This window comes from Mustelus asterias, chromosome 7 (genome assembly GCF_964213995.1).
Source record: "Mustelus asterias chromosome 7, sMusAst1.hap1.1, whole genome shotgun sequence".
In the NCBI taxonomy this organism is placed as follows: domain Eukaryota; kingdom Metazoa; phylum Chordata; class Chondrichthyes; order Carcharhiniformes; family Triakidae; genus Mustelus; species Mustelus asterias.
Genome location: NC_135807.1, coordinates 16,439,384 through 16,454,747, shown reverse-complemented (window position 1 = coordinate 16,454,747; position 15,364 = coordinate 16,439,384). Strand labels below are relative to the sequence as shown.

General features: G+C 43.4%; 1 protein-coding gene across 2 annotated transcripts in view; it reads right to left on the bottom strand.

Annotated features, from left to right (window-relative positions):
- The window catches only part of piezo2b (piezo-type mechanosensitive ion channel component 2b), an 825,142-nt gene that overhangs the window by 171,464 nt on the left and 638,314 nt on the right, over positions 1 to 15,364 (bottom strand). For both annotated transcript variants that reach the window (XM_078215732.1, XM_078215730.1), the window contains exons 26-30: positions 11,405 to 11,648; positions 6,187 to 6,283; positions 5,016 to 5,181; positions 4,621 to 4,710; positions 4,333 to 4,463 (exon numbers count right to left, since the gene is read on the bottom strand). In XM_078215732.1, coding sequence (XP_078071858.1) covers positions 4,333 to 4,463; positions 4,621 to 4,710; positions 5,016 to 5,181; positions 6,187 to 6,283; positions 11,405 to 11,648 — 728 coding nt within the window. The remainder of the gene's footprint in view (positions 1 to 4,332; positions 4,464 to 4,620; positions 4,711 to 5,015; positions 5,182 to 6,186; positions 6,284 to 11,404; positions 11,649 to 15,364) is intronic.

The window sequence follows — 15,364 nt, the reverse complement described above, 5'->3', positions numbered from 1 at the left end:
AATCTCCCATCACGACAACTCTGTTATTCCTACATCTCTCCAGGATCTGTTTCCCCATCTGCTCCTCAACATCTCTGTTACTATTGGGCGGCCTATAGAAAACACCCAGCAACGTTACCGACCCCTTCCTGTTCCTAACCTCCACCCACAGAGACTCCGTAGTCAATCCCTCCACGGCGTCCACCTTCTCTACAGCCGTGACACTATCCCTGATCAACAGTGCCACTCCCCCCCCTCTCTTGCCTCCCTCCCTGTCCTTCCTGAAACATCTAAAACCCGGCACCTGAAGCACCCAGTCCTGTCCCTGAGACATCCAAGTCTCCGTAATGGCCACCACATCACAATTCGAAGCAGCAATCCACGCTCTAAGCTCATCCACTTTATTCACTACACTCCTGGCATTAAAATAGACACATCTCAGACCTTCAGCCTGAGCACTTCCCTTCTCCATCACTCGTCTAACCTCCCTCTTACCCTGTTTACATTCCTTATCTATTTGCGAGCTAACCTCCTCGCTCTCAGTCCCCTCATTTCGATTCCCTCCCCCCAACCTTTCTAGTTTAAAGTCTCTCCAGTAGCCTTAGCCAACCTTCCCGCCAGGATATTGGTCCCCCTGGGATTCAAATGCCACCCGTCTTTTTTAAACAGGTCACACCTGCCCCTAAAGAGGTCCCAATGATCCAAGTACCCAAATCCTTGTCCCTTGCTCCAGTCCCTCAGCCACGCATTCATTCTCCACCGATTCATGTTCTCACTCTCCCGCGGCACAGGCAGCAATCCCGAGATTACTACCTTTGCATTCCTCTTTCTCAGCTGTCTACCTAACTCCCTATATTCTCTTTTCATGACCCCTTCCCTCTTCCTACCTATGTCAGCAGTACCTATATGCATCACGACCTTCGGCTCCTCTCCCTCCCCCTTCAGGATTTCTGGGACTCGACCAGAGACATCCCGGACCCCTGCACCAGGGAGGCAAACCACCATCCGAGAGTCCCGTCTGTGTCCGCAAAAACGCCTATCTGACCCCCTCACCATAGAGTCCCCAATTAGCACTACCCTCCTTTCCTTTCCCTTTTGCACTACTGGGCCAGGCTCAGCTCCAGAGACACTGCCACCGCTGCTTCCCCCAGGTGGGCTGTCCACCCCAGTAGTACTCAGACAGGAGTACTTATTATTAAGGGGCACATCCACCGGGGTGCTCACCATCAACCGAGCTTTCTCCTTCCTCACTGTTACCCAGTTACCCTCCTCCCGTGGTCCCGGTGTGACCACCTGCCGATAGCTCCTGTCAATGACCTCCTCACTATCCCTAACCCGGCGAAGGTCCTCGAGCTGCAATTCCAGTTCCCTAACATGGTCCCTTAGGAACCGCAGCTCAACACACCCAGCACAGATATGGTCGTCCGGGAGGCTAGGAGCCTCCAGGACCTCCCACATCCTACATTGGGAACAACATACTGGCCTCACACTCATAATTGCCCCTTTAAACACACAGGGAAAAAAAAAAGTGAATGAAAATTTTAAACTTACCTTTCCTCCTCCTGTTTTCTCCAAAGCCCTGCTCTCACTGGGTCTTTTTTTTTAGGTTAGAGGAGGAGGGAGGGTGGGATACTCTACAAGTGTAGAGTATCGGGATTCCTCTCTGTTCCAATTTATTGGGGAAAAAAAAAAATCTCTCTCTCCCAGACCTCCCTGCGCGACCACTTCCGGGTTTAGATAATTTTTAAGAAAAAACCCGCGAAAAAGTAAGTTAAAAAATAACAGCGCTTACCCGCAGCACTCCTCTCGCGAATCTCTCCCTCTCTGCTGCACTTCCAAGAGCTCTTGGAAAACCCCATCTGTGATGTTGAATATTACCAACCAATTCAACTTAATTTGCCTCAGTCTGTCTTGTTCCAAAAGGCCAGGCCTCTGTTCTTTCACTATCATCAGGGGTAACTTAACAGATTGTTGCTGCTAAGACATTGGTTTTGACGCTTTGCCCAATGACTTTAGTGCCTCTTCCATACAGGTTACCAACTTTGCCGAAGTTTTGTTGTGTCTCATGGGTTGCAGACTTCCTTGCAAATACTTGCGTTTATTCACCTATTACCACTGCCAAATCTCCATAGTTAATGGACACCCATTGACCATAAGGGAGATTTTAATGGGAGATGTTTTGTCTAACTTTACACTTCTTTTCTGAATCTTTCTTAATCTTGTTAGAGTCCTCAATTTTTTTGCGAACTGGGCACGGACTGTCTGACTCAGCATCTGGCTTTATGTGGCCCTTCCAATTACATCTGTAACAAATGAACTCTTTACATTTGCATCTGTCTTGGGAATGGATGATGATAATACTCATCAACCTCTTGTGGCTAGTGATTTATTTTCCTTCTCTTGGGCTCCGCTGGGCCCTTGCAACTAGTATTTCAAGCAGCCTCCATTTTCCGTCAAATTTCATTCACCTTGCCCTGCATGCCTTGCAATTCAAGAACGCTTTCTTCAGCACGCTCAGTTGCTTGAGCCAATTCAACCACTTTACCCAGTGAAAAATTAGTTTCGACGAGGAGCTTCTTTTGAATGTTCAAACTGTTAACACCAAATACAAGATGATTACGTAACATATCACTTAAAGATGGACCAAACTGTGGGGTAGCATAGTGGCACAGTGGTTCGCACTGCTGCCTCAGTGTCTGAGGCCTGAGTTCAATTCCCGACTTGGGTCACCGTCTGTTTGGAGTCTGCATGTTCTCCCCATGTCTGTGTGGGTTTCCTCCGTGTGCTCTGGTTTCCTCCCACAGTCTGAAAGACATGCTGGTTAGGTGTGTTGGCCATGCTAAATTCTCCATCAATGTACCCGAACAGGCGCCAGAGTGTGGCATCTAGGGAACTTTCACAGTAACTTCATTGCAGTGTAAGCCTACTTGTGAAACTAATAAATAAACTTTAAGCAATCGCACAGTTTTTTGCAGTTTGTGAAGTTGAGAGACTAAAGCAGAAAGTGCCTCCTCTGTGTCCCTAATAGCTGAGTGGAATTCATATCACTGCATAAAAATGGAGGGTCGAGGATTAAAGTGGCCCCTCAATAACTGGTCAATGGATTTTGTATCCGGTGCTTCCAGAGATGTAAGGCTTCTCACAAGGTTTTATGTTTGAGGTCCACAAACTGCAAGTAAAATAACTTTCTGCTTTTCTTCAAATGTTATTTCGTTGGCTGCGAGAAAATATCAAAGCTTTGGATCAAACAGACCGATTTTCCCAAAAAGTGACATGGCTACTCAACTAAGGTTGGCACAGTGACCTTTTTTTTTTACTTCTTTGCAGGTTTGTCTTTCAGGGACTCACCCTTTCCCTTCCAGATTTAGGCACATTAGCCACTGTAGGCCAATTTATTCTAATTGCCAGTGTTGTAGCATGAGGTATCATGATGAGGAAGCCTTGAATCACAGCAATGATTTATTGAAGGAAAGATAAAACTATATGCACTAAATTCAATGCAGGTACAAGTTTAGTTCCACTGATGCCCAGGCTCACACTAAAGGTTCCCTCCTACCAACTCCCACGTCTTAACACTTGATGGATAATGGGTCGTGCGCTTCCTTTTAATAGATACCAGTAGGGTCCTGTGACCCATGAGTTCCCACCCCTTAAAGGGGCCACACTACCACACTTTCGATGGTGGTCAAGACAGTCAATATTTACCTGCCCAAACCGTATACATAGCCAGTGAGCTGCAGGGTGACAAATATGCATTCCAATATTGTCCCTAGATCTTCCAATATCTTTGACTCCACCTCAACTTTTTGATGTCATGCATAAGGGGCAGGCTGGGCTCTAAACATTTTGGCATTGACCCAAGGTTTACGTAAATTTTAGTTTTACAACCCGTAGGTACCCCAGCTCTCTTTGAAAAACTTCTTGATATGTACACAAGAGTTCTTGGAAAACCAATGGTCCAATGGAAGTTAATTTAGCCTAGCCTAGCATGGCTGCCTCTTCACTGCGAGTACAGATGACCAGCTGGTGTGTTCTGTCAGAAAATCAGCCAAAGGCTGACCAACTCCAATATCTTCTTAATGGGAGTAAATCAGAATGCTACATCAGGAGCTTACACTCAAATCAAATTTATGTAGACATAACTGAAACTTTTCTTTGCAAAATTGTTAATTCATGTACATTGGTAACTCTAAATTCTGTACCTGTATCTTATTGTTAAAATATTAAGGGGATGACCATGTTGCATATCCATAACAGCTGTGACGTGTGGCATAACATAAATAACACAGGTCAACAATGGAATTAACAAATGCATGCAACACGTTTTGTCTTATTGCTTCCCAGTTGAAATACCTTCATCATCATCTTCATCATCATCTTTCTGCTTCACCTGGGAACCCTGTGCATCTACTGATTGAGTCAAACTGAGCATTCTCTCTTTGCCTTTTTTATATTTTTGTTGTCTTGTTTTGATGCGATCCATCCTATTTAGGATAAAAGAAGTATGTGTGTGAATAGCATATTAGTAGCAACCAATACACAATATCAAAGGTTCTTAGTCTTATCATACTCAATGCAAGGTCACAATCGTGACATGACAAGGTGCATTCATAAAAATAGTCGCTTAGAATGTGGTCCTACTGTCTTTTGAGTTGATCCATTGACTTCTTTTCCTCCTCAAGCCTTGCCTTCACAGCTTTTACAATTATAGCTTGAAACAGCTCTGCACCTCTAAAATAGGACATGAAGCATGACTAGTCAGCAATATATACATTAAAAATGATCACAAACTTAAAGCTTGTGTAATGAAAAGAGCTTTGCTGATGCAACAAAATTTTAGCATTAACTGATGTTGTTTTTTCCAAAAATTGAAATATAATTAATATTTACATTTTTGGAAGGTATCTGAACAGTTGATCATGAGCAGAAATGAAATATAATGTAACTACATTAACGATTGAATCAGATAAACACTAATTCTAATAGTATCATGGATTTTTCTATATTACATAAAGATTTATTTATTTTTAACCTACCTTGATGCAAGGATTTGAGCAGATTTTATGTCAGCCACTACATGCAAGAAGTAGTAACTCATGAAAACTCTCCGCTGCAGCAACAGAAAGGAGAAACATATACTGTCCCATATAATGCCTGCTTCATCTTTGGGCAATGGACATTTCTTAAGACTCTCAGGAGGGGCTAGAGAAGAAGATATTATTTCAACACAGCAATAAATCAAAATTCAATTATGGAAATGATCAGCCTACCAATTCTTATGGTAAATTTTACATATTTTAAAAATTTCACCAACACATCTATACTATTTATTGAATTGCTAACTCTTCAGGTATATGTGTCTACAAATCAAGAACAACAAAAGAAAATTGGGTTAAAAAACAAAATGACAAAATGTAAAATACATTACCAGAAAGTGTGCTGAAACTAGGAAATCTGATGGGTTCATAAAGCATTTAGAAAAGTTTTCATTAGCTAATAAGATTCAGGGTTATTGGTGGCACAGAAATCATAGAAATCATAGAAACCCTACAGTGCAGAAGGAGGCCATTCGGCCCATCGAGTCTGCACCGACCACAATCCCACCCAGGCCCTACCCCCACATATTTTACCCGCTAATCCCTCTAACCTACACATCCCAGGACTCTAAGGGGCAATTTTAAAAATCTGGCCAATCAACCTAACCCGCACATCTTTGGACTGTGGGAGGAAACCGGAGCACCCGGAGGAAACCCACGCAGACACGAGGAGAATGTGCAAACTCCACACAGACAGTGACCCGAGCCGGGAATCGAACCCGGGACCCTGGAGCTGTGAAGCAGCAGTGCTAACCACTGTGCTACCATGCCGCCCCTAAGATTCAGTAATGCATTAGGGTTAGCTTATTGGCAGTTGCTGGGTAGTGTAAATGGATTCTAACTATTCACTTGATAACCCTGTACAATGACATCAATTTAATTAAATTTAGAAATGAGTCCATACTATTCTACATGCAGATATAGATTTTGAAACAATTGTACACTTTGCATGGTGTTTGTACTTCTATATAAGCACACATACTACATTGGAAACATTAAATCCTAATTTTTGTCCATTTTGTGATTCAGATTTGGCACCTCGTGCCTCTTGGAGAATATATTTCTTTGGCATAAATGTTTTTGGAGGATAAAAGCTAAATGTATTACTTACGCTCATCATAGCCCTTAACAGTACAAACGAGACCAAATGTTTGGATTAACCAACAGCTTTTCAAAATTAAAGAATTGATGTAGGCACATGCTCCTATCTGGAATAAAAACAGATATTCAAGTATACATTTTAAAGACAAAAAGCAGTGTTGATTTCTTTCTTTAATTTTGTTACTAAGGACAATTAATTATTGAATAGTTTCAACAACTTTAAGTATATTATTAGATGATATCAGGTGAAGATTTGACTAACGTAACTGCATTGTACTTTTGGTGCCTTTATTCAGCCCTTGAGATAACTAACCCTCGTGAAATACAATTTCATGGCACTATTTTTTCCATACATGTATATACTAGAATAGAAATGTACCCTCCATCCAGGAAAATTCAAGGATTTCAATTAAGAAAATGGGTGGTGGCAACTGTAAACATAACTCACTGAAAGAAAAGAGTGGGTGGTGAAATGTCAACCACCTTGACAATGCTATAGACCTCAATGACACGATTATACAGTACCTGTAAGTTGCATGCAGCAATCAGGAATGTACTATGCAGTTCAGCAAACAAGCTGCACAAGAAGTTTCTTTAAAGATACAGGTATGTGCGGCCCCACAGCAGTCTCAAACATATTTTCACAAAGCAACACACTCGCTATGCACAACAAAAGAGAAATCGAGGAATGATTGGTCTTGGCTCTTGACATATCAGGGAAATAAAACTATTGCCTATTTTAACTATTAATATTGCTGATTGGAGTTTACAACATAAAAACATCTAAGCAGGAATAGGAGTTGGCCATTTGGTCCTTCAGGCATGCCTCTGTGATTTAATATGATTATGGCTGATCCTCTACTTCAATTCCACCCTTTGCACGTTACCCCATGTTTCCTAATTTCTTTAACCATAGAATCCCTACAGTGCAGGAGAAGGCCATTCAGCCCAATGAGTCTGCACCGACTATCTCATAAACCCCTGCATTTTTCACAGCCAATCCACCTAACCTACACATCCTTGGATACTAAGAGGCAATTTAATATGACCAGTCCACCTACCCTGAACATCTTTGGACTCTGGGAGGAAACCACAGCACCCAGAGGAAGACACGGAGAAATGGAGAGAACGTGCAAACTCCACACAGTCACCCAAGACCAGAATCCGCTGTGAGACAGCAGTGCTAACCACTGTGCCACCAAAAGTTATTGATCTCTATCCTGAATATATTAAACAACTGAAAACCCACAGTCTTCCAGAATAGAGAATTCCAAAGATTTATATTATTTGAGTGAAGAGATTTCTTCTCATTTAAGTTCTCTATGGTTGATGCTTTATTTTGAGACTGTAAGCCCCAGTTCTAGACTCTCAAACCAGAGGGAACATCCTCCTAGCATCATCCCTGTTAATCACTTAAGAATTTTATACACTTCTATTATTTTATTCTACCCCTTTTTTTTAAATTTCACACAAGATGGGCCTATTCAATCTCTATTCTTAAAACAATCCTAATCTTTGTTGCACTCCCTCTGATGCTTCTTTAAGTAAGACCAAAACTATTAATGTAACATTGAACAAATTAATTCATAACTGTATTACTAACAAGTCACAAACAAAAAGAAATATGCCTCTGTCTATCTACTTGACTTCTAATCTACAACTTTTCCTATTTCCTTCTCAATCTTTCTGTTTCACTTCCACTCTGTCTTTTTCTCCATTTTTTTACTCTGTTGCCTCTCATACATTTTCTCTCATCAACATTTCTGTGTAAAAACCATTACGTTGTCACTAAAAGGCTAGTTAAAGATACTGGACCATGAAATTGTATGAAAACAAAGATTTTCAAAGATTTACAATGGATTTCAAAGACTTCAAAGGTTTTGAGCTTTCTAGGAACGCTGAAAGACTTGAAAAAAATGCTGTATACAGACAAGAATGAAGATTTTGATCAGACAGCTGTCTGAAATCACCATGCCAAGAGCAATCTTCAGGTTTCCCAAGGCTAGAAGGGGCATTCAATCATGAGACCTCTTTCCCGGGGGAGAGTTCCAAGGTCAATCCCTTGCCCCCCCACCTGATAACCCCCAGCCCCGAGGTCCCTTGGGGGCCCTCCCTCTGCAACCTGACAGTGGCAGAGGGGTGCCTGGGCAGAGAACTTACTTCCTTGACCCCCCCCTCAGGGCCCAAAGTGCCAAATCAGGCTGTCATTACCAATGTGATAGTGCCAGGGGAAGTGCAAGGCTGACACTATTAAGGGATAGGAACTGAAGAAGGAAGCTTGGGGGGGGGAGGGGGGGGGTAAGGGTCCTGAGGGGGAAAGGGCTTGGGAGGACCCTGTATCAGGAGTCTTTGTCTGGTGGATGGGGAGGGGAGGGGGAGTGTTGGGGGTTACCTTTTCCATTGTGGTTTGCGGGGGGCTGATCCATTCTCTCGGTGGTAGAGGGTCCCTCTCTGTGCTGAGGGGCTGGGGGGTGCTCTCCTGGTCAGCAGCGGGAGCGGGGGAGGGGGATGCCTTTTCCATTACGGGAATGAGGCCTGTTTGAATGCTAAGAGTGGGCACCGTTTAGGAATGGTGTCCTGATCTCAGACAAGCCACACTTTTTTGATAGCACCCCTGAAACTTACACCCTCCATTACCGAGAAGAATGATGACAGTATGTGCATGGTAACACCACTACCTTTACATCAGCAAAGTTGGCTACAATACAGATCGTCCTTTTAACAAACTTATTGATATAGATTCGAAATAGTTGCGTCCCCAGCATTGATTCCTATTAGTTACAATTTGACTCATCTATCCGACTCTGTTTCCTGTTAGTTACCCTGTACTCTATCCATGCCAATAAATCACCCCCAACACAATGAGCTCTTATATTGTGTAGTAACCTTTTGTGTGACACCTCATTGAATGCCTCTTGGAAATCCAAATACACTAAGGCCTGGATTTTTGGCATGATGGAGGGGCTCTCAGAAAGAGGCCATTTGGCCCATCATGTCTGCACCAACTCTCCAAATGAGCATTATGGTTTATGCCATTCCCCTGCCTTTTCTCTGTACCTCTGCATATTGTTTCTATTCAAGAAATCACCTAATGTCCTCTTGAATGCCTCGATTGAACCTGCCTCCAACACGCTTCCAGGCAAGTACATTCCAGACCCAAACCACTCATTGTGTGAAAACGCTTCTTTCCTCCATCACATTGCTTCTCATTCTTGATCCTTTCATGGGGATGAACAATTTCTCTCTATCTACTCTGTCCAGCCCCCTCATGATTTTGAACATCTCTATCAAATCTCTTCTCAGCCTTCTTGTCTCCGAGGAAAACTTTCAAAACCTCTCCAATCTATCCTCAGAACTGAAGTTTCTCATCCCTGGAAACCAATCTTGCAAACCTCTTCTGCACTCTCTCCAATGCATTCACATCCTTCCTATAGTGTGGTTTCCAGAACTGTGCTCGATATTCTAGCTCTCGTCTTGGTGAAAATCGCAGAAATGGTTGAAAATTTGAAGTTCTGCCCCTAAACCTGGAATTTCCCATCCACGTGGGAGCAGTACTAAAGTCAGCCTAGGGTTCATGCACGTACAATTAGTGGAAGCTGCTGGCCATTTAAATCAACAGCTAGTACTATTGAAAGGGATTTTGAAAGAACAGGAAAGTTATATCCAGAGTGTGCAGATTAGAACAGGTTAAGAAGTCTGAACTTAGTGGATGTGTTTGCATAACTAGGGTATCCCTTTGGAGAGGTAAGGTATCCTTTTGCATACCATCTAATCACACTTTTGGGAGAGGTAAGGCACCCTTTGGGATTGCTAAAAGTGAAAATGATCGTGCACTTTTTACACACAAAATTATTGGAACTGTCAAGTTGTCTGGGAATTGTCCAGCTGTCAAGGAACTGCCCAGTTGTCAAGAAACAGTTAAAGAGCTATCCAGCTGTCAAGGAACTGTCAATGAATGGTAAAGGACCTGCCCAGTTGTCATACCTATGAAAGCTGTCCAGGAAGTGTAAAAGTTATCAAACCTGTGAAAGCTATCCAGGAAGTATCAAAGCTATCAAGGAAAGTCTAAGGATAGGTGAGTTAGCATGGGGGGCTTAAGGGCAAAGGGTGGTGGGTAAGGGCATGAGTTGGCATAGAGGCTCGGGGCCCATGGAGTGCGTTGAGGGGTACTCAGTTGGCATAGGTGGTATGGAGGCTAGGTGATGGTATAAGGTTTACATGAAGGGATGTGGTCCATGGAGGGTATGTCAGGAGCATGGATAGGAATGGATGAGTTAAAGGGAGTGTGGGGGTTGAGGGATAAAGGAAAGTTTGTTTTGGTTACTATTAATTTTATTTACTTAAACACAATGCCAAGGCATGGAGGTGGGCCTTGCACCTTGCCGGCCTCCACACCTGGCAGCCTGTGCATTCGCTCCAGGGTTGTCCCGTCCCTCTCTTATTTCAACCTGCGCTCCCTCCTCCAACTAAAAATCCGACCTGTGAATTGAATTTTTTGAGGGTCGGGCTAATAATCTCCCGACTCAGTGCATCTGATCCAGGGACAAAATCTATGCTTAAAACTACTGGTTCCTCTTTATCTACCCTGCTTCTTACATCTCCAAGTAACACTAATAAATTTGTCAAACACAATTTCCCTTTGGCAAATCATGCTGGCTCTGCCTGATTGTATTATGATTTTCTAAATGTTTTGCTCTCACCTCTTTAATAATGAATTCTAGCATTTTTCCAATGACAGATGTTAGACTAACTGGACTACAGTTTCCTGAATTCTGCCCTGAAATGTCCTTAACCCTGACACCAATCAGGCAACACAGCCTTCAGGCTCTCACTCTCATTTGCAGAGAACAGTATCTATCCTCCTAACTGGACTGTCAACTACTACAACTACATTCATTTTAACAACCCCCCACTTGAATGACACCCCGGTGCTGTGGGCAGTTTGCTCACCCTCCCTGAAGGCCCTGCTCTCATCCACACAAGTTACAAGAACATCAAACCTGTTTCGACAATTACAAGGACTGAGGCTCTTATATTTCTCTGAATACCTGTTTTTCTTGCCATCACACCCTATGCCTGACCATCTGAAGAACCTAGCCGAATGGGTTTGACTGCCTTAACAATGTAACAATAATGATACAATAGTAAATATTTCACCAACAAAATAAAAATACATTTTAACACATCTTAGAGCCTAAGTGTTCTGGTTTTTATAATTCACTACTTACAGATAGAATATTCTTCATTGTGATGACAAAAACATTGTAGGCAATAAGACAGTCCCAGTATTGCAGGATTATTTTAATTGGTTTTAGTAAAAGCTCTCCACCAAACAGCAGGAAATAGAAACAGGCAACCAAGTAACCCATGCAGAAGATGCTGATTCGTGTGGTTCCTGTGATAAAGATGATTGTGAGCACGAACCAAAATAGGTAACTGAATCCAATAACTTTTATCATATCGAGGTAGGATCTGTGTTTGGATGAAAGAAAACATTGAAATATCAAATTATGAGATTATAAAGACTAGGTAATTCAGCTCATGAAGTAATTTTTCACAGCAATCTACAGTTACCCGATCACAACATCTAGCCTAGAATTCTCCAGCCGTTCACGCCCCGCCACCACTGCCGGCGAGAATGGAGAATTTGGCGCTCAGCTAAATCTCCATTCACTGCAGCAAGACCGGAGAATCACAGTTGTGGGTGAGGTCGGAGAATCTGGCCCCTAATTTCTTTGCAAATAATTTGAGTTTCACCTCTACTACCTTATCTAGCGAAATATTCCAGGTATTAATCACCTCTTTACTTCCTGAAATCAGTCATCAACTTGTCTTCTACCAGTTCAAACCTCTTAAAATAAAGCTTCAGGTTAACTTATGTTTCTTATACACCTTGAAACAAAATATATGGCATAATAATGGCAGGTAAAATTCAATATAAGTAAGTTCAGTATCTGGACTGCCAAATCACTGAGAATATAATCTTAAGGAATTCAAAATATTTTCAAAGATTTTACACTTCAGAAAATGATTCTAAATATTGAGAGAGGTGCATACCATATTGCGATTTTATCTGTTGATTTATTCTGCTTCTATGTAAGTAATAGTCTTATACTAAAAGCATATAAATAAGGCCAAGTCCCAAAATGGCTCAAGTAGAAGTCTGATAAGGACATATGTTAGGAACAAAAGAGTTGTCAGGGAAAAAGTCGGACCTCTCAGGGACAAAGGAGGGGAATTATGCTTGGAACCCAAGGGAATAGGGGAGATCCTAAATGAATACTTTGCATCGGTATTCACAAAGGAGAGGGACTTGTTGACTGGGAGTGTCTCAGAGGGAGGTGTTGACCCGTTAGAGAGAATCTCCATTACAAGGGAGGAAGTGTTAGGTTTTTTAGGTAACATTAAAACTGACAAATCCCAAGGGCCTGATGGCATCTATCCTAGACTGCTCAGGGAGACAAGAGAGGTAATTACTGGGCCTCTGACGGAAATCTTTGTCTCTTCATTGGAAACAGGTGAGGTCCCTGAGGATTGGAGGATAGCGAATGTGGTACCGTTATTTAAGAAGGGTAGCAGGGATAACCCAGAAAATTATAGGCCGGTGAGCTTGACGTCCATGGTAGGGAAGTTGTTGGAGAGGATTCTTAGAGACAGGATGTATGTGCATTTAGAACGGAACAATCTCATTAGTGAGAGGCAGCATGGTTTTGTAAGAGGGAGGTCGTGCCTTAAAAATTTGGTGGAGTTTTTTGAGGAAGTGACAAAAACGGTTGACGAAGGAAGGGCTGTGGATGTCGTCTATATGGATTTCAGTAAGGCATTTGACAAAGTCCCTCATGGCAAGTTGGTTAAGAAGGTTAAGGCTCATGGGCTACAAGGAGGGGTGGCTAGATGGGTAGAAAACTGGCTTGGCCACAGGAGACAGAGGGTAGCAGTCAAAGGGTCTTTTTCCGGCTGGAGGTCTGTGACCAGTGGTGTTCCGCAGGGCTCTGTACTGGGACCTCTGCTATTTGTGATATATATAAATGATTTGGAAGAAGGTGTAACTGGTGTTATCAGCAAGTTTGCGGATGACACGAAGATGGTTGGACTTGCGGATAGCGATGAACATTGTTGGGCAATACAGCAGGATATAGATAGGCTGGAAAATTGGGCGGAGAAATGGCAGATGGAATTTAATCCAGATAAATGCAAAGTGATGCACTTTGGAAGAACTAATGTAGGGGGGAGTTATACAATAAATAGCAGAGCCATCAAGAGTATAGAAACACAGAGGACCTAGGTGTGCAAGTCCACAAATCCTTGAAGGTGGCAGCACAGGTGGAAAAGGTAGTGAAGAAGGCATATGGTATGCTTGCCTTTCTAGGACGGGGTATAGAGTATAAAAGCTGGAGTCTGATGTTGCAGCTGTATAGAACGCTGGTTAGGCCACATTTGGAGTACTGCATCCAGTTCTGGTCGCCGCACTACCAGAAGGACATGGAGGCTTTAGAGAGAGTGCAGAGAAGGTTTCCCAGAATGTTGCCTGGTATGGAGGGTCTTAGCTATGAGGAGAGATTGGGTAAACTGGGCTTGTTCTCCCTGGAAAGACGGAGAATGAGGGGAGACCTAATAGAGGTGTACAAAATTATGAAGGGTATAGATAGGGTGAACAGTGGGAAGCTTTTTCCCAGGTCGGAGGTGACGATCACGAGGGGTCACAGGCTCACGGTGAGAGGGGCGAGGTATAACTCAGATATCAGAGGGACATATTTTACACAGAGTGGTGCGGGCCTGGAATGCGCTGCCAAGTAGGGTGGTGGAGGCAGACACGCTGGCATCGTTTAAGACTTACCTGGATAGTCACATGAGCAGTCTGGGAATGGAGGGATACAAACGAATGGTCTAGTTGGACCAATGAGCGGCACAAGCTTGGAGGGCCGAAGGGCCTGTTTCCTGTGCTGTACTGTTCTTTGTTTTTATATAACTGCACTGCTAATTTTGGTTTGATCTGGAGTAGAAGTTGATAGCCGTGATTTCCCCGATATCAGGTGGGAAAAATGGCATTGAAGCTGCCGACGGCAATGATGGTTTTCTCCACCATATAGTGCGGAACTCTGAAAACACATCCTTTAAAAGTTTATAAAGTTTATTTATTTATAAAGTTTAGTTTATTTATTTGTCACAAGTAGGCTTACATTTACACTACAATGAAGTTACTGTGAAAATCTGCTAGTCACCACACTCCAGCGCCTGTTCGGGTATACTGAGGGAGAATTTAGCACGGCCAATACACCTAACCTGTACATCATTGGACTGTGGGGGGAAACCGGACCACCCGGAAGAAACCCACGCAGACCCAGGGAGAATGTGCAAACTCCACACTGACAGTGACCCAAGCCGGGAATCGAACCCGGATTCCTGGCGCTGTGAGGCGGCAGCAGTGCTAAGCACTGTGCCATCGTGCCGCCCTGGAGAGTACTTGACTCATCATAACAGTCAGGGGCCAAGTGCTGGCTGATGGGCTTAGGTGAGCATTCAGGTGTTTCTCATGTGCTGGTGCAGACTCGATGGAGCAAAGGGCCTCTTCTGTGCTGTATGATTCTATGGTTATATGATTCTATGTCATGGTTCCCACAACATATTGCTGGCGGGTTGGCCTCTGATTCGACCACCCCGCCATCAACTCAGTGAATTGGTGATCCAGGGCACCATTTACAAAGGCCAGCCTAATGCACAGTGAGCACCCTCCTGGCCCTCCTTAGCATCCCTGGCTCTACCCAGGCATCAAGCGGGCATTGCCCTGGCACAGCATGGGAATCAAGGAAACACTAGTGGCAGCATGATGGCATAGTGGTAAGCACTACTGCTTCACAGCATTAGGGACCTGGGTTCAATTTAGCCTTGGATATGTGTGTGGAGTTTGCACATTCTCCTCATGTCTGCGTGAGTTTCCTCAGGGTGCTCAGGTTTCCTGCCACAACCCAAAGATGAGCAGGTTTAGTTGATTGGCCATGCTAAATTGCCCCAAGATATGTTAGGGGGATTAACTGAGTAAATATGTAGGGCTACATGATGGGGTCTGAGTAAGAAGCTCTTTCAGAGAGTCAGTGCAGACTCGATGGGCTGAATGGCCTCCATCTGTACTGTAGGGATTCTATGACTACCTAATCACCCCCTGGCACTAACCAGGCACTGCCCATGCA